Source organism: Octopus bimaculoides, chromosome 22, assembly GCF_001194135.2.
Source record: "Octopus bimaculoides isolate UCB-OBI-ISO-001 chromosome 22, ASM119413v2, whole genome shotgun sequence".
Taxonomy (NCBI): Eukaryota; Metazoa; Mollusca; class Cephalopoda; order Octopoda; family Octopodidae; genus Octopus; species Octopus bimaculoides.
The window spans coordinates 13690902-13710771 of NC_069002.1; the positions used below are offsets into that span (position 1 = coordinate 13690902).

The 19870-nt window shown below is 36.4% G+C and overlaps 2 protein-coding genes across 5 annotated transcripts in view; one reads left to right on the plus strand and one right to left on the minus strand.

Annotated features, from left to right (window-relative positions):
- The window catches only part of LOC106869879 (N-glycosylase/DNA lyase), a 95328-nt gene that overhangs the window by 17078 nt on the left and 58380 nt on the right, over nucleotides 1-19870 (plus strand). The window lies entirely within an intron of this gene.
- LOC106874178 (uncharacterized) overlaps nucleotides 6110-19870 on the minus strand; it is a 55530-nt gene continuing 41769 nt past the window's right edge. For both annotated transcript variants that reach the window (XM_052975779.1, XM_014921833.2), the window contains exons 10-14: nucleotides 14349-14479; nucleotides 12921-13060; nucleotides 11767-11814; nucleotides 10704-10897; nucleotides 6110-7408 (exon numbers count right to left, since the gene is read on the minus strand). In XM_052975779.1, coding sequence (XP_052831739.1) covers nucleotides 7243-7408; nucleotides 10704-10897; nucleotides 11767-11814; nucleotides 12921-13060; nucleotides 14349-14479 — 679 coding nt within the window. In that variant the 3' untranslated portion in view covers nucleotides 6110-7242. The remainder of the gene's footprint in view (nucleotides 7409-10703; nucleotides 10898-11766; nucleotides 11815-12920; nucleotides 13061-14348; nucleotides 14480-19870) is intronic.

The following is a 19870-nucleotide window of genomic DNA, read 5'->3' on the forward strand; positions in this document are numbered from 1 at the left end:
CAGAGCAAGGGTAGCTTTAAAATTTTTGTTGTGCAGTTGTCCCTCTTTGCAATATATTTTCAGAATGGAAAGATGTGCTGTGGGAGGGAGTGTTTTGCATGTGTATGTGTGTTTGAAAACTTTGCAGTGAGGGAGCGTAGACGGAGTTTCATTGGATATTTTCTTGGGTAGTTGAGGTTTGTTCTGTTACCGGTCTCGCTGCTGCCATTCCTTCTAAGTGCAGATGTTACTGCTGTTGCTGTCATTGGGGCTGCAACATCATCAGTGGCAGGTGAATGGGAGGGACTCCTCTCTCTCCCACTTCTTGTGGAGGCCAGAAAAGTGGCTTACTGTAACACATAAATTTCTTGTCTCTCTGCTCTCAGCCACAACATGCACATCAACTACACTGGGCAAATGGATTAGATCTGGGATCTTTTTCCCCCTCCTCTGGTCAAGATCTCCACATGTTGGACCACATCCCTTCCACTCTGTTTTGCTTCTTTTACTGTATCCTTTCCGTGTAATCCTTTAGCCTTCAGATTACTGTCTTATATAAAGCTTTTTTCATTGTTTTGTATTCATTGTTCATTATTTTGTAGCTTTGAGATTACAAAGCAATTGTTTTTTAGAATGACATTGTAGGTTCGGTGTGAGAGGTCAGATATAGCCAGTTTGAAGATTTAAGTATATTTAGGCTGGATTTGATTAGTTTAAATGCTAAATGGTTGAAGTGCTCATAATTTAATTGTATTATTAGATTTATAATGGAATGGAAGGTTTATGATACCCGTGGAGTATCTCCTCCCACTATAATTATTTTTGTAGTTTCAAGGATCTGGAACACTAAGTTCACAAGTAGAGCACAATTTAATAGCCGTTTATTTAGAGTTCTCGTTCAGGTGGTTCACTCTCAGTAACCATCTTTATCGCAGCACGTGGTTTGTCTTAACTCTGTGCACGTGAGGTTCATTACCTCTGGAGATAAGCATGTGGAGTCGGAGCAGGACAAGAGTCTGCTGTGAGCTGCTGGCTTCACAGTGTTTCTCAGTGTTGAGTGTGAGAGAGAGAGAATATCATTGTTCTCTTGTTTAAATACTGGTTGCCAGCGAGAGTCTCGTTGTCGTCTCGCACATGGCAAATGGTTGTAGGCAACATCTCTTTCTTGTCTCGCATATGGCAATGGCTACTGGCGAGATCTCGTTCAAAATGACGCTGGCTTCTTGTGCCTCACTACAGATTCGTCATTTTTTTTTTTTGTTGACATCTTTTGGGTATTCATTTTGAAGGAAAATATAAAAATTGAAGTTGAAATATAGTGCTGCATATTTCACACATTCTCTTACTGGTTTAGTAAAATTTTAACAGTCTGAGAATGAAAGCAGAAAATAATTTTTAAAACAGCACATTTACATAACAGGCAACCATAATGTAAAATAACTTAGACTTCATGTTCATTCCAGTCGTGATGTTAATTATCTTACCAAACAATAGAATTGGTATTTTCTCAGTGGAAAATAGTTTCAAATATGACATTCCTCACCAAAAGAAAGATTGGTACATAAAACTATTTTCATCAGTTAAAGGCAATATAATTTTGAGAGGATATCTGATTTCCATAGTGAAAGGGTTTTAAGCAAATAGCATTAACAGCAATGTTTTCAATTGAAGTAGAAGGATAATAATTATGGAAGAGGAAGGAGTTAGTTGATACAACCAGCCCTGTTATTTGACTGCTTTTCATCCCTTTAGGGTCAAGAAAGCAAAGTTGATCTTGGCAGAATTTGAACTTGGAACCTAAAGGGCAAGATGAAACACTGCTTGGTGTTTTCTCCATGACTCTAATTATACCACTTTCCTCTCCTTTTCTTGATTTGTTTAATCCCATCCTTTATAAAGGAAAGGATATGATAATTTACTGGTTTCACTAATCGTGACCTGGAAATTGAAAATATTGCGAGGGTGGATAGTCTCTTGACTGTTGTTCTGAGATCTTGAAGTTGAAGGTCCCGAGTATTTGGATCAGACACAATTGTGCAAATCCTTTTCACTAAATTAAAAGGAATGTTTCTTTTGTGTTTTGGTGGCATGAACTAAACAGAAAATATTGCTTGGTCCATTGGTTTATAATAGTGGTTTTTATGTGGAATCAGTGACCTTCATGGGCAAGCATTACCAAGCTGGTTTTAGAATATCAATTCTGTTGTGGTGGATGGGTCATCTTAAGTACAGCAATGTGCCATATACCTCAGTCATTTGTCATTTCCTTTTAAGGCATCTTGAGATAAGCCTTCAATACTTCGTCCCATGTCTTTCTAGATCTCCCTCTTTTACATGTTCCATCCACCTGAAGTGATGGGCAATTTTGTATGCGACTGTCTACATCCATATGCATCACATGACCAAACCAGTGCAGTCTTTCTTGCACACTACATCTAATTCCTCATTATGCTTAACTTTCTCAATGCACTAGCTTCCAATCTTAAATTCTCATGAGCTTCCAGTAATAAATTCCTATCATGGCATGGAGGACAATCGTGAATAAGAGGTGTCTGAGCCTTAGCAAACACCTACCTGAACACTAAATTTGTCACTGTAAGGTAGTTATGAGTGTTACAAACACCACCCCTGCCATTCGTCTACCCTTAGCTTCCTTGAAATCTATCGTATTACAGAGCAAGGTACTCTGTAGAAGGCTTTCTTTAGATCAACAAACACCAAGTACAACAGCTTATTCTTAGCTAAATACTTGCAGTTGTCTATGAAAATAGCCTTAGTAGTAATTCTCCCTGGGACAAAACCAAACTACATTTCATCTAGTCTAATTCTATTCCTAATTAATTAGACTACAATTCTCTGCAACTTTCATCACCTGGTCTAGTAATTTAATGCCTCTATAATTACTTCAATCTCAGGCATCTCCTTTACTCTTGTAGCAGCTGGCTATGATGCTGCATAAAAAAGCACTGGTGATGGTGTCGTGTAAAAAAAAGGCACTGGAACTATATTAAAAGCACCCAGTACACTCTGTAAAGTGGTTGACATTAGAAAGGGCATCCAGCTGTAGAAACCAAGCCAAGACATCCTGTTGAACCTTGTGTGGCACCTGGCTGTGCCAGCTCTTGTCAAACTGTTCAACCTATGCCAGTATGGAAAACATTAAATTATAATATAATGATCCAGTCTATATTCCTTGTATTTATTGGGTATGCTCTGTCACTACCATCTTTATCTCCCTTCCAGCTACCCCCATCCACTCCCTATATAGTGTAGGGTAGTTCCATAACTTCTCTATAACAAGACCCCTTTGCATTTCCCTACATCTTATTTTAGCTTTCACCACCTCACATAAAGCTCTCTCCCTCTCTCAAATATGTTCCACAATATATACTGTAAAGTGATTGGCATTATTAGGGAGGGCATCCAACCATAGAAGCCTTGCCAAAGCAGACGTTGAGGCCTGACACAGCTTTGCAGCTCATCAGACTGTTGAACCCATGCTGGCATAGAAAATGGATGTTAAATGATATATAACCGTTTTTTTATCTTTAGGGAACAAATCCCAATAACTGACAGTTTTAGCTTTAAAATTTAAGTGCTGAAATTATTAATCAATTTTGGGTGATCTGTTCCTTTTATTTCTGTGAAGAAACTATTTTCTAAAGAGTAATTTTATTAGTAAAAATCATGAAGTACAATTTTAGATTTGAAACAGTTATTTTGTAGTAATGAAGAAAAATTCTCCTCTGTATTGTAGAGAAAACTTTATATTTTACATAAACTGATTTTAACTTCAGAGGATTAATTATGCCCAATTTACTCAGTCTCTTTATTGTAAAAGATAAAATGTAGACTACATACTGTTATCTCACTTCCATACTGCAGAAGGCATCCCTGACTTTCATCACCACCAATGGTGCTCTGTTTCCAGCACTTCGCTATTTTGTTGTAATGTTTTCTGTTGAAATATTTTAAATCTATACTCATTTATTTAAATATCAATTTTATAACTGTGTTCTTATCCAATAAACCCCATTTTTTTTTCTTTTTTGTGATAAATGTTGGTAGTTACATTGCAAAATAAATTTGCAATTACCAATATATTTATTAGTTTTGTGTAATATCCTCTGTTACCAAATTTGTTTCTATTGATAGGTGGTTTTATAGTAACGAGAAACCAATTTAGTAGGAGTGCACAAAACTTTGAGGAGCGTTCAAAAAGTATCCAATTTTTTTTCTCACCAAAACTTAAGCTGCTTGGCAAAATTCTTTGGGTGGGAGGTGACACCACCCTTCCTGCACATGTGTGAAAACTTCTGCACCAGTAAGCAGCATCAGTTCCTGGCTGTTAGACCTTAGAGTATAGAATGTAGTGCATGCTTGTTGGATTCTTGTTTGCATGTAACATGACCCAATGCATCAAGCAGATATTGCACAGTCTTGCCAAAAGCTTGATGATATTGAAGCTTAAACTATCCAAAAGATTCAGCAGGCCTTTGGTGATGATGCCATGGGAAAAATTCAAATCAAAGACTGTTTCAAACATGTCCACACCTGAGTGGAGCACAAGGCAAGCTTGGGCAGACCATCCACAAGCTGAAACAGAGCCAGTTGAGAAAGTTCAGCAGTTATGCAAGTCGGTCGTGTAACAATTATTCAGGAAATTTCTAAGTGGAAATAAGCACAGGATCAGTGCATTCCATTTTAATGGATTTGTGCATGTTGAGAGTGTTGGTGAAAAAAATAGTCAGTTTTTGAACTTCATAATCCAAGCTTTCCTGGTCAAGAACAACATGCCATTTGTTCGACAGGCTCCTACTCTCCTGCCAGAAGTCAGTGCAACTTCTGGTTCTTTCCCAAAGTGAAAACCATGCTGAAAGGGAAATAAGTTGAGTCATGAGAGGAAATTATGAGAAAAGCAAAGCAACAATGGACTACTTTAGATTTCCAGAGCGTTAGTGATTAAAGAATGCTCAATCCAAAACATTGATGGTTCGTAGAGCTGTTTGACCTTCCTAACATTTATATTGCAAGTTATTTTGTAAGAATTTAAAAAAGTTTTATTTGAATGTGAATTTCATATGAATATAAAACTTTGATTAAATGAATCTCCAACTTTTATGCAATTTTGTATAAAAAAAATAAACATGCTTTTTCAAACATTGAGTTTGAATTTTCCAGCTAATTATTATAGTTATTGATGGTTATTCTGTTAACCCTTTAAATACTAAACCCTCCCGAGATTACCTTTGTGCTCAAATTGAAATTAATATCTTTCACAAGCATTATAACATATAGCATTGAGATTTTGCCACTGTGTGGGACTGTGTACAGGTGTCTTCTATATAAGTCTGGACTGACTGGTGCCTTGTAAGTGAAATTGGTACAGAGGCTTGTGTGTGTCTATATAACATTTATTTTTAATGGTTGAATGTGAAGTAAAGCTAACAATAACAGCATTGGGTTAACACACCTGGAATAGAAAGTCAAAAACCTATTTCTACTCACCTTGACACCTCATCACCACTTATCTATTTTCAGCCCCACCCTGGTCATTCCCACCCTCTCTTTTATAACTTTTATGAGTAGTCATACAGCTCCTTTGCAGCAAGAAACCTGTTCTGTCCTTGTTCCTCTTAACCTCATCTCGTAGCATAGCCACTTTTCCCAACTCCATTCAGTTGAAGGGTTCTTAGTCTTGTGGGTTTTCACCTTGCCAGTGATAGCACCATGAAAGAAAACTAGCACCCAATACATGCAGTAAAGTGATAAGTGAATCAAACAGTAGTAAAAACCATGCCAAAACAGATATTGGAACACAATACAATATTTGAACCCATCAGATACTGTGTGCGTGCATGATTGACTGAGGGATTATTTCTATTTGCTGATCGTCAATGAAAAACTTGCTGTTCAAACATTTGACTGCAATCCTCTGCAAAAAGCCTGTCTTGGTTTCTTGTGGTGTGATAGACTGGGGGATTGACATTACTTGGAAATAGGTGAGGGTTGGTGTCAGGAAAGGCATCCAGCCAAAAAAAAAAAAAAAATTCTTCATTGATGTTTGATTCATGCATGTGTATCTGAATACAATGACGATTCTCTCATAAATATAACTAGAACTACAAAATATGTTCTGCATCTGTCTTGAATCACAGAAGCTTTTTATTTACACTTTTTAAGAAAAATAAATTTATCAAAATAAAAATTTTGAATATATATCATAATTTAAAATTTAGTCAAATTCATTAAAAAATATTGCCAGATGAATTAGAAAAGTGAAGATTAAAGGGTTTTTGGTAGAGAACTACAATAAAATATCTTTGTATTTTATAGTGTGGGATGATGATGAAAATTGTCAGATGACTCCATTTATTTGGTTATTTAGTGATTCTGAAGATATAATTTGGTAAATTTTCTTCAAATATTTCTTTTGATTGCCCCCTTTCAAGAGCAATAATACATTATGGAGAGGATCTTAAAATCAGTTACTATATTTTACTCGTGTATAATGCAAGGATTTTAAAACATTTTGTCACAATTGGGGACAGTGGCAGACAGCATTGTATCCTCAAAATCAGAACAGTGAACACAACAAACCTGTGAAAGTGGTAACACCTGACTGTGGCCATCTTGGACACATGGTAATTAATTCTTTTAGTATTTTGAAAGTGATTAATTTAGAAATTATGACAGTTACTGATGATCTGTTAAATGTTGAAAAATGGTGGTGGAAAGATATTATGTTGCCTTAAAAAATAAATAACTATAGCTGCTACTTAGGAGTTGGCATTTTGTAAGACAATGTTACCAATTTTTTTTAGTTTTTAACTACAAAAACATGGGGTGTCAAGCACAATTTGAAGCTGCACTTGTACTCCAGTTGATATGGCAGTAGCAACATTTTTGTGTGTAGGATTTTGTTTAATTTAGTTTGATTCATGGAGTAGTTTTATACCATTTGGAAAAGGAATTGTAATTTTTTTTTTTTTTTTTTTTTTTTTTTTTTTTTAGGAGCATTGTATAAAAGATTTTTTAAAAAGCGCCAAAATGTCTCGAGATACTTTCTAAACTAGCCTGGCAGTTAAGATAAAGTATCTGTATAACTGAGATAACAAAGCTGTCAGAATACAAAAGAATGAACAAATTGCCTAAATCCAGAATTTTTTTTAGCAGATTTTTCTACCATTTACTACTCCTTCATGTTTAGTACAAGTCTTGGATTATTCTTCAGTTATCTTGTTTTAATTATCAGAACCTGGTTCAAATGGAGACGGTAATAGACTGGTTATCAATCGTGGACACATTAGCACTGACATTCTGCGTACTCGTTGAAGCAACTGCTGGTGGTGGTATGTGTTTACCAATTATGTTGACGGATGAAAGTCTCCCACGTTTGTACATACTAACAGCATTCACTGCAAGAATCCTGAAAAAAAAAAAAAAGGCAGATAATTACAACTGAAATTTTAGATGTAATTCCTCCAAATATGTTAGTTCTTGTCAGTTACAAGTCTAAAGTTTACAGACATAGATCCTTACTGAGTCAGACTCAAAGGGCCAATTTTTGTGGTGCATGTTTCCTCCTGGATGGAATGCCAGTCTGTCACAGGATTACTCATTTTTGCCAACTGAGTGGACTGGAGCAATGTGAAATCAATTGTTTTGATTAAGAACACAATGCATCTCCTGGTTGAGGAATTGAAACCACAATCTTATGAAGGAGAGTCTAACACCCTAACTACAAAGCTACATGCCTTCACTTAAGCATAGTGCATCATAAGATGTTGGAATATAGTGAGGAGGAAGCAGGAGTCTATTGTTTGGATTTTGAGACTGCTGACATTAAATTTCACCTGATAAAAATACAATTATTAGCAATATAAGGTTCCGAAACAGGTACAAATCCCTGTAAGGTTCCCAACAGATGTGTACCTAATGTCAGTGTCTGTATCTATAGCAGGTTGAATCTTATTTTCAGTAATACAAAGAAGATTCTAATGATTCTGCCAATTTATCACCATTTTTAAAAAGATAATTACATAATAACATACTACTGTACATTTAATGACCATGAAGCATTCTTCAGTGAAAAAAAAATTGGACATGCCAAGACTGAGCCTAGATTTTGGTTATGACAAATTCTTGACTAACATTAATTCCATCTACAAAAGTTGACTTTGCCTTTCAGGATTGATAAAATAAGTACCAGTCGAACATTGGAAGTAATGTAAAATATTGCAGCTTAGAATAAAATTTCAAATAAAATATTTAGATTTAGAAAAATATTAGCTTTTATTAAAATTTTATTACAAGTTATTACTTCTATTTGTTATTTTTTATTTTTAATAGAAGTAACAACTCATTTTTTGCATTTTAAAAGAAATTCATTTTTTTAATTATTAGAAATTAGTGCAATAAATAGATACAAAAATTAGTTATCGGTAGATTTTACTGAAATATATAACAAATTCACAGTAAAATTTGCTTGAGTTACTGACAAGTCTTCACATTTTTAGCCTTGAAGAATGCCTATTTTTTACATAATGAATTTGCCTACTATATATACTATTCTACTTGGAATAAAACTTTAGCTATATTGGTACTTCTGGCTCATTTTTTAAGTATTCTAGTGTGTCAATATTTTAACAAAATGATGGTACCTTTTTTTAATTATAATGTTACTTTGTAAATTAAAATAAAATTTTTAATATTCAAATTTTATCCTTAGCTGCAATATTTTAAGTAAAACTTTTCTTGTCTTGTACTTTTCCAGGTTTATAATCTTAATATTATTTCTCTTGCTCACATTTTTCCACGTAATCCATGTTTTTCCAGGTTATGATATTATACTAATTAATAATGTGCCAATTAGTGGTGTTGTTAAATTTTTCCTTACTTCAATGATGCTGATGACCTTAAATCCCCTAATAGAACTATATTATCACCCTCAAGTTTGAGAAACAAACACTTTTTTCTTTTAAAACTTCATTGCATGAGATTGATACCATGAAATTCCTTGAATTAAGCTATTTCATTTAAGCTTAATTAAAATATAGTTTGTTTTTAAAATAAAGTTAATTATACTTGAATCCAATTTTTTGCCTTTTATTTTTTTTTCATATTTTAACTTACAACTTGATACAAATTTTTGTTGCATGGGACGTAAACTATGAAATTCTTCATGCTTTCTCCTATCATTGAAGCTAAGATAAATATATTTTGCTTTTAAAATAAAAATGTTGTTTCTATCTAAACTTGATTGGTGGCATTACTCTCCTATAGTGTTTTTCTACTGGACCAAAATGTAGCGAGGGACCAGTCCTCTTCAAAAATGTTAAGTTTTCAATTTGATTAATGACTGAATTAGTGACAAGCTCTGAAAGATGCTGCATGTGAGATAATTGCAGCATTAAGAATATTATTCAAACACTACCAGTTGAATATGAATCAAATACCAACTTAAGGTAAAACTTATTTTACTAAATCCTTCCATAGTCTAGATTATTTTCAAAATTACTTGAACTAGGTTGTATATTCCATCAGAAATATGGCTGTCAAAAGCTTTAAGCCAACATCCACAAGATTTCAAGTTGATCAATTTCAAAGTTAAAGGTCAACTTTTCTGGTATTTTACTGATACCAGAGAAATAAAATGAAATATTTAGTGATTTAGTCTATTGTATCTTCTCATTAATATTCTGATTTGTTAAATATATTAATGGAAACAGTCTAAAATAGATTAGCCCAGATTAAGTATGTGTGGTTAAGTTTACTTGGTAATCACACATTTCCATGTTTGACTCTGATGTGTGGTGGTTCCTTCAATATCATTGACCAATAACTTGTATATGTGTGTGTATAATGCACACACTCATATAAAATATGAAGTCCTGAGTCACATCCACAACAAACCTATCCCTACCCCTCCTGCATTAACCTATCTACACTTCACAACGTGTAGAATCTTGCATCCTCCCTCTTCTAGTGAGTTTGAACTCTTTAGCAAGTTACAAGGCAGCCTCACTAGTCAGGATGCCACAAAAAAGTTCCCAAGGATTTCTTTTAAGCTGTTACAAAGGGCATTCAGTTATAGGAATTATGCCAAAAAGGACACTGGAGCAAGCTGTGGTCTGTTGACCTGGTGGATTGTCTAAATGTCCAACTCATGACAGTATGGGATATGGATGTAAAAATGATGATTATATATAATCTTTATCAACCATGAAAAGATAAAAAAAAAAGCAAAGCTGACCTTAGTGGGGTTTGAACTCAGATTATAAAGACTGAGGATTCATCACCATCATTGTTTAATGTCTGTTTTTCATGCTGGCATGGGCTGGATGGTTTGACATGAAGTTGGCCAGCTGGGAGCTGTCCAGACTGCAACTGTCTGTTGTGGCATGGTTTCTATGGCTGGATGTTCTAACACCAACCACTTAAGTGTGCTGGGTGCCTATTATAAACCACCAGCATGGGTACTTTGGATTTGATAGCTATATACCTGCAGCTACTACCAATATGACACTTCATGGTTGTTTTAGCTTACGGTAAACTCAATGTTATGGTACTTAGTCAGTCTTGGTGTCCTACATGTTGATAACTTACATTCTAATGAATATTGTAATTTATATATAACAGTCAAGTGTTTGTTTTCTGTATACCATGGTAACTCTGTCTATAACCCAGTTAGTAAAACCAGTAAAAGAATATAGATTACTTACTTCATGCTAATTATTTCAAATATAGCTGTGAATCCAATAACTAATGCTTGAACGTAAGTTGGCAGAATCCTGCGAGAGATTGCGTATGTTCCAAATGGACAAGCCACCATTGCAGTCAAAACAAAGGACACTTGAATCCAATGTTTGATTTTTGTACCTTTTGGCAACCAATAATGGCTTTCTTGAAGAGAATACTGCAAAATAAATAGTATTATTTCATTAATTTTTCTTTTAACGATGAAATTTTATTTTCATAAATAAAAACCTTCCATGTCTTTTTAAATTGTTCTTGTTTTTTTCCTTTCTTACAGATAGAATTCTTTTCTCTCACCCTTATCTCTTTTTTTCCTTTCTTCCACAATCTTTTCAGACTTATCTGTTTCACACATACATTGTCTTTTCTCTCTCACACACATCTTCCTTTCTTTCACAAAATGATTTTCTCATACTCATATCTCTTCCCTCCTCCTAAACAATAAAGTCTGTCAATAGAATTTGGATTCGTCTTTTGTTCAGACAGTTTTGGTTCTCTAAGATATATCTAGTTCTTATTTTATTGAATACTTTGTCAAACCATTAAGTTATAGGGGAAAATGTTAACAAAGAAACGCATTTATTATAGGATTCAGTATAGTTTCTTATTTCTTTATTGTCCACAAGGGGCTAAACATAGAGGGGGCAGACAAAGGGATTAAGTCGATTACATCGACCCTAGTGTGTAACTGGTACTTAATTTATTGACCCCGAAAGGATGAAAGGCAAAGTCGACCTCGGCAGAATTTGAACTTAGAACGTACCGGCAGATGAAATACCGCTGAGCATTTTGCCCAGTGTGCTAACATTTCTGCCAGCTCGCCAGTATAGTTTCTATCTGCCAAATTTAATTTGCAAGGCTTGCTGACCCAAGGTTATAACATATTTTTCTGAGTAGGATTGAACCTGCAACTACAGTTGCAAATTGAAGTTAACCATTCAGTTACATCCATTTCATTTTACTTTATCATTTTGGCTATTTGATAGAAAGGTTTTCAATGCAAGAAGGAAAGAAAAAAAAAAAGCTCACCTTTTCCAAACAAACTCTGCAAGTGGCATTTGCTGCTGTTGATTCACTCTGAGAAGTAAAAGAAACAAACATATTATGTCTAACTTAACAAAAAACGAGTTCCTAAAAACATATTGTTTGGAAGAATCTTCCATTACTCCTCTAACTATAGCACTTCATTCTGCTGATACTGTAATTATGTGAGAGCAGTAGCACACACACTTCATCTCTCTTTTGTTCAGCCAAATGTCACTCTCCTTGCAACCACTTCCTTTTGCAAGCCATCCTGCATTCTCAATATCATCCCTTACAGCTTTTTCTATTTTCCACTGAACACCCCCTCATATCTGCTATCATTATTTCCTCTTCTGCCCAGGCCCACTCCTATTTTCCTTCACTTTTACCCCCAAATTAAGATTCATGCCTTCACACATGTTCACCATTCACTTCTATCATCTCTAACCATCTGTCACTCTCACAAATCTTTCGCTTAACCTTCTCAATCCTCTCTGTCCCTATTTTCTTGTGCAACTTACTTAGAGCTTGTGAGTAAAATGGTGGATAAATTCAAAATGTAATGAGGTCTTAATCAACTTATATTAATTTTCTTTTGTGTGTATTTTATTCTTTTACATGTTTCAGTAAATGAGCTATAGCCATGCAGGAGCACCACTGCATCCTGAAAGTGCTGCAATACCAGATCAACTTGTGGCAAAGAATAAATTTAATATCAATGGTCACAAATAGGGACTGCACCACATATTAAACTGATCAGAACAGACACTAGATTTTTATCATATCCAGAACAATCGCATGTCCTCCACTCTCGTCTTGATATCACACGATGTTTGGAAGCAAACACTGTTTGTTTTCAGTCTTCCATGGAAAATATGTCTGTCTATGAGGAATATTACCTTTCTTGGAAACAGTTGAGGGTTGACAGCAGGAAGTGCATCCAACTGTAGAAAATCTGCCTCAACTAATTCTGTCTGATCCATGCATGCATGAGAAAGCAGATATGGAAACAATATTGTGTTCACATGGAGGAGTATGTATGTGCATGTGTATATATACATATACACACACGTGTGTGTAGTGTATATATATATATATATATATTACACACACACATGTATTTGTGCACATGTGTTTTTCAATATGTCTAGTTGACTTACCTCAACTAACCATTGTCGTAGACAGTCATGGTGCACAGCAGACATGTCCCCTTTACATTTGCAGGCTTGAATGAGAGGTCCACAGCTGACATTCTCTGGGTCATAACATATCCAACACAAGAGGTTCTGATCATCAACTGCTGCAAATATATCATAAAAAAAAAATCTAGCAAAAACCGAAGTCTTAGTATAAGTAGAAAGGCAGACAAATCACAAATCCCTTCAAGTAGATGGCCCTGCTCAATCTGTAGAAAAAGTGTAGGTAGAAATATGTACCTGGTGTAAGCTATGGACACATAAGAGGTGCAGCAATATCAAAAGAAGGTTAACTGGGAGGATAGATTTAGTGTGTGGCAGATGCACAGGGGCAATTAACATCAAAGATGTATAGAAAATAGATTCTATCACATGCCAAGGAAAAAAAACTAGAAGCAGTTGATAGCTTCCGTTACCTAGGTGAACAAGTGGATGCTCTGAGAGTGTAGCTGCTAGAATAAGAATAGGCTGGGCAAAGTTCAGAGAGCTCCTACCTCTGCTGGTAACAAAGGGCCTCTTACTTATTGAAAAATAGACTGTATGATGCCTGTGTGTGAACAGCCTTGCTACACGGCAGTGAAACATGGGCTGTGAGTGCTGAGGACCTGTGTAGGCTTGAAAGGAACGAAGCTAGTATCCTCCGCTAGATGTGCAATGTCAGTGTGCATACAGAACTGTGTAAGTGCCTGCAGAGAAAAGTTGGACATAAGAAGCATCAGATGTGGTGTACAAGAGAGATGACTGCACTGGTATGGTCATGTGTTATGTATGGATGAGGACAGCTGTGTGACGAAGTGTCACACCCTAACAGTGGAGGGAACCTGTGGAAGAGATAGATCCAGGAAGACCTGGGATGAGGTAGTGAAGCACAACCATTGAACGTTGGGCCTCACAGAGGCAATGACAGTGACCGAGACCTTTGGAGATATACTGTGCTTCAGAAGACCCAGCAAGCCAAGTGGGAATGTACCCTTCAATTGTCAGGCAATATGCTGTGCTTGAGAAGACCTGTTGAGCCAAGTGTAATTGTAGTCGTGCCACCTAACTGGCACATAAAAAGTACCATTCAAGGGTGGCCGATGCCAGTGGCATGTAAAAAAGCAGTATTCGAGCATGGCTGATGCCAGTGCTGCCTGACTGGAAAAATGAGCTAGGAAAAATGTCACTAAAACACACTAACAATTAGTTCTTTGTAAAGGCAGAAAGCTAGCAGAATTCAGGCAACACATTTAGATCAGTTCTGTATTATTGCTGTCATTCAGGAATTGTCCTTTTAAAAACAATAGAAAAAATGAAAATGAAATATAACAAGATGTTACTCTACCTCCTCCAACACAAAAATTAAGTGTGTGTGTGTGTGGGGGGGGGGATACATATAATTTTCAAACTTACCAGAATTGTTTTTGGAGGCTTCTGTGCCTTCCTGTTGTCTGGTAGCAATGTTTAAGCTGGTTCTCAAACTCTTACCGCGGTCAAATGAAAGGAAAATCTTTTTTGGATTTAAAACCCATAATTCTTCAGGACTGTGTAGAGATAACCGATGTTGGTCATTATTGTGATGGTGGTGAAAGTTGATTGAGTCAGAGAAAAATATCGAGAAAATAAGAGAGAGAGAGATTTGAGTAAAATACATGGTATTTTAATTTATTTTTGCAATATTATAATTTTAAATGGTGTAAAGTATAGCTGTGCTTGTATTTAAAGTTTAACAATTCTTGAGAACAGCTTAAGAAAGGAAATTGACATGTTTAACAATGTCTTGGTTATCGTCATTGTTTTAATGTTCACTTTCCATGCTTGCATGGGTCAGATGAAATTCACCGAGGCAGATTTTATACAACTGGATGCCCTTCTTTGATGACAGGAAGGGCATCCAGTTGCATAAACCTTTTTCCAAGCAAGGTAATATTTTCCTTTGACCGCACGTTTTCACAGATGGTTGGAAATGAATGATCTCATTTGTATAATGGTGATATTTGTTTTATAAGCATCATAAATGTCAAGACAAGGGGTCAAACACACACACATACATATATATATATATACAATGGGCTTCTTTTAGTTTTCCAGCAACCAAATCCACTCACAAAGCTTTTGGTTAGCTGAAGGTTATAATAGGAGACACTTACTCAAAGTGCCATGCAGTAGGACTGAACCTAAAGCCATGTGGTTGAGAAGCAAATTTCTTAACCACATAGCTATGCTTGTGTAAAAAAAACCCAAAAAACTCCCAGTTAATATGGCACGTATATAAAAAAAAAAACTATGTATGACAGTGAATAGCAGAAGTACAATTATTGCAGATGACTGAATTAAATAAAAAGTGATTAATATATGAAGCTAACTTACAAAGTCTGTTGAAACATTGGTAACAAATCCGTAAGTTGTAGAATGATTAATGAGGGAGGAATTGGGTACAGCAGCCAGTATAGAAGTTTAATTTCCAAGAAAGACTGATGATAGTAAGCGGAGAAAGTGGCTGACCATGAAGTATATGGCAGAAACATGCAAAAAGAAATGGTTATGTTGATGTGAAATAATGTGAATGTATGTTGTTTCAACCCTGTGAGTAAAAAGATAAAAAGGTGATGTAACTGTTATTTCTAGCAGAATGAGCAACCATGTAGAGGCTCTAATTTGCTTGATATATTCAAGAATGTTGTATGTACTTCATGTGTATAATGCAAGTAAGTGTATATGTGCATATAAACATGCATGTTTTTTAGAATATATACATCCATGTTTGAATGCACATTACCAAATGATATGTTTTTTTTTTTTATAAAGACAGTAAGGTGTGATCATCTGATGGAGATTTGGCTGCTATTACAACCAAATCAAGCAACTGCATTGAAACTCCTTTGTTAGCTTAGTTCATACTTAACGTTGATGACAACAGTGGAAGACCTCTTTGAACTGAAGTAAATGATGGTTGACCTAAAAAGTAACTGTTAAATCAGACCTGACACTCCTGAACTTGAGTGAACAGAAACGATAATGGGTGGAGAGACACAAAAAGAAAAAAAAATCATATTAATAAATTGTAGAAATGAATGGGAGAGGAGAAGGGGCAGGGTTTACATTAATGTTAATGTAAACAAAACTGTTGTTATATATTTGTAATCTTCCACAGATTTCACCCTTCCCACTGCCTCTACTCTGAGGTAGGCTTCTATATTACATATTCTGTTTTCGTTGTGTTAAGGAATGCATGAGTGTTCACGAGGAGTAGAAAATGTCTGTTTCAGCTTACATATGTTTGTGTTTTTAAATCTGATAAAGAAGATTAAGATTTAAAAATCATTTAATAGGTTTCAGCTTTAAAACTATGGTATTTTGTTTGTCATTTTTCTTCTCACCAGTGATGGGCATGCTTGAGATATCACACGTTTGTGTGTGAGTGTTTGCATTTGTTTTGGGTTAGGTTTTTATTAAGACTGACAGACGGACAGATACATAGATGGAGTGGTGCGAGAGGGGATGATCTATATTTTACAGGATTAAAACAACACAATATTAACAAGGTTTTAAGGTTCATCAGAATGTGAGAAACCAAATACTATTAAAGCTGATTATCTCCAGTATTTATTACTGTGCAGACCCAATTTAAAAGCAATAATAACTATATCACATAATCACCATTAATGAGGTGAGTTTATTTATTAAAATCCTTCATAATCCAACCCAAGTCATCCCAGAAAGCTCTTACACAGGATTGCTTTAAATATTTGTTGAATAGGTACGGGCATGGCTGTGTGGTTAAAAGCTCACTTTGCGGCCACATGGTTTTGAGTTCAATCCCACTACATAGCACCTTGGGCAAGTGTTTTCTATAGCCCCAGACTAATTAATACCGTGTGAGTGAATTTGGTAAACAGAAACTGAGCGGAAGCCCACTGTGTGTTTCCCAACTGCTTGACAACTGGTGTTTGTTTGTTTGTATCCCAGTAACTTAGGGATTTGGTAAAAGAGACCAACAGAATAAGTGTCAGATTTTTAGAAAAAAAAAAATGAAAAAGTACTGGGGTAAATTTGACTAAACCCTTCAAGGTGGTGCCCCAGCATGGCTGCAGTCCAATGAATGAAACTAGTAAAAGATACTAAAATGTCAAGTACCTTCCCCTCTGACACCACTCTGACTACTTCCAGTAAAGAGCTGTATTCTCATTGACATTTCTACCCCTTTTGGGGGGATAGTTTTATAGGTTTTCTAATTGTTTCAGCATGAATTCATGCATGTATGGTCCAGTCATTCAATTGTGGCCGTGCTGGAGCACCACCTTCGAAAATTTTCACCAATCCTATCAAGTATCAAACTGATATAAGCACTAATGTTGTTTTGTTTGTATATGTTGAACGACTAAGTAATGGAGAAACACATCAACACTGGTTGTTGGTGGTTGGCACTCTGTCGGTTACGACAACGAGGGTTCCAGTTGATCCGATCAACGGAACAGCCTGCACGTGAAATTAACGTGCAAGTGGCTGAGCACTCCACAGACACATGTACCCTTAACGTAGTTCTCGGGGATATTCAGCGTGACACAGAGTGTGACAAGGCTGGCCCTTTGAAATACAGGTACAACAGAAACAGGAAGTAAGAGTGAGACAAGGTTGTGGTGAAAGAATACAGCAGGGTTCGCCACCATCCCCTGCTGGAGCCTCGTGGAGCTTTAGGTGTTTCCGCTCAATAAACACTCACAATGCCCGGTCTGGGAATCGAAACCGCGATCCTACGACTGCGGGTCCGCTGCCCTAACCACTGGGCCATTGCGCCTCCACTACTGGTTGTTAAACCAGTCAAAACAAAAACATGCACACACACGTATAAAATTTATTTTCATGATGGATGCCAACAGCTCCATATAGAAGTGCTGATCTCTCAAAGCGGATGGAACACGTGAAAGTGGGAGACCCAGGAAGACATGCGATGAAGTACTGAAGAATGATCTCAGGAAGCTGAACCTTTCAGGTGAGATGACAAATGACCAAGATACCTTGCACCAATAATTGCAAGCGTAAAAAAAGTGGACATTAAATGATTATATTTGCCCACAATGAGATTGAACCCAAAATCATATGGGGAAGCCAACTTTGTAACCATACAGCTATGCCGTCTCCATCTTTTGAGGTTATCTCTTTTTTTTCTGACTCTAAAGTGGAGAAGCCAGTCTTTACTATGTTGGGGAAAAACCAGACTATGCTATGTTGATTAGTTGTGGACAGTTATAGGATTTGGAATGGTAACAGGAAAGAAACTGCTCATATCACATATGATTGGCTGGTAGGCTGACACCCAGTCCCTCTCCTCCATATATATACACATCACATACTAAGTATTTGCGTGCATAAAAAAAAACCGTTACTAAGGCTACATAACATATCCCCAGCAAAACTAACATGCATAAAACTGTTTGTGAACAAATACAAAATGGGTTTTTTTCTCAGTAAATAAAAATGACAAACTCAAAATTCCAAACCAAATAATCTAAAGTAGTCTTTCAAGAGGGTGGCAGAGGGGTACAACTTAATTCCAAACAAATCTACCTAAGATCGGTGACATCAGCAGTACATATCCTGTTACTGCACCAATCTATGAAGAGGGCATCCACTTGTCTTAAGTAGATACTACCCCCTACTGGTAGCTCAATACAGGAATGACTAGAGTAAAGGCTAAAAAATGTCAGCAGAATGGCACCCAGGAATCATGACCTAGATGCAGCCTGGCTCTCTTAGAGTATAATGAGGGCTGAAACACTTGTTTGGTGGGGTTGTTCTTCTCTGAAGACCTACTGTTCAGCTCTCTTGAGTTTCTTATCACTTAAGGGGTTAAAAAATTTCTTCATTCTTCAACAACTAGCAAACCCTGAACAAAGCTAAAAGAGACCTGCAACAGTGTGCTGCCTTTTGCATCCAGGCAGGGGCTGATCGACAGCATAAAGACATCCTACACTGCATTCAAAGAAAGGTCGACCGAATGATAGATCTGCAGTCATTCACAAATGTAGTCCAGCCTCTGACTCGTGGACATGTTGTCCCCTACTCTCTCTTTCTTTCTCTCCTCTTAACGTTGACCTCTTCTCCCTTGAGCTGTCTAGTCCCATGCTACCACCACCAATCCACTCCTGACTTATTTCTCTTCTCTCACCCCACCCATACTGTGATCCTCACCTCACCCATCACTATTCCTGCAGACCATCAATCCCTCAGTAATTCCATCTCGTGTGTCTTTCAGCAACCGTCAACTTACAATTGTTCAATAAGGAACATTAATTGCATTTATCTTTCCACACTTTCTGCAGGTTCTGAGGTGCCCTGAATATCTTGGAAGAGGTAGGGTGGGGAAACACAGCCCTTTCTCCAAACCAAATCAATGTAAAAACAAAACAAAGTAGCTACTCCTTCACAAAGTCCCTAATGTTGACTCAAGAACTCAATGAAAGCTACCAATGACTTTCAAGGAATCATTATCTTTGGAAATATCCATAAAATGTATTGAAGATATTGAAGAGAAACATTAGAATTTTGTATTTTCAATATTCATTTTACAGAAAAAATGGATTACATACATCATCATTATATATACTAACAGAAAGTCTGCTGGTGAGGATCACAGTATGGGTGGGGTGAGAGAAGAGAAATAAGTCAGGAGTGGATTGGTGGTGGTAGCATGGGACTAGACAGCTCAAGGGAGAAGAGGTCAACGTTAAGAGGAGAGAAAGAAAGAGAGAGTAGGGGACAACATGTCCACGAGTCAGAGGCTGGACTACATTTGTGAATGACTGCAGATCTATCATTCGGTCGACCTTTCTTTGAATGCAGTGTAGGATGTCTTTATGCTGTCGATCAGCCCCTGCCTGGATGCAAAAGGCAGCACACTGTTGCAGGTCTCTTTTAGCTTTGTTCAGGGTTTG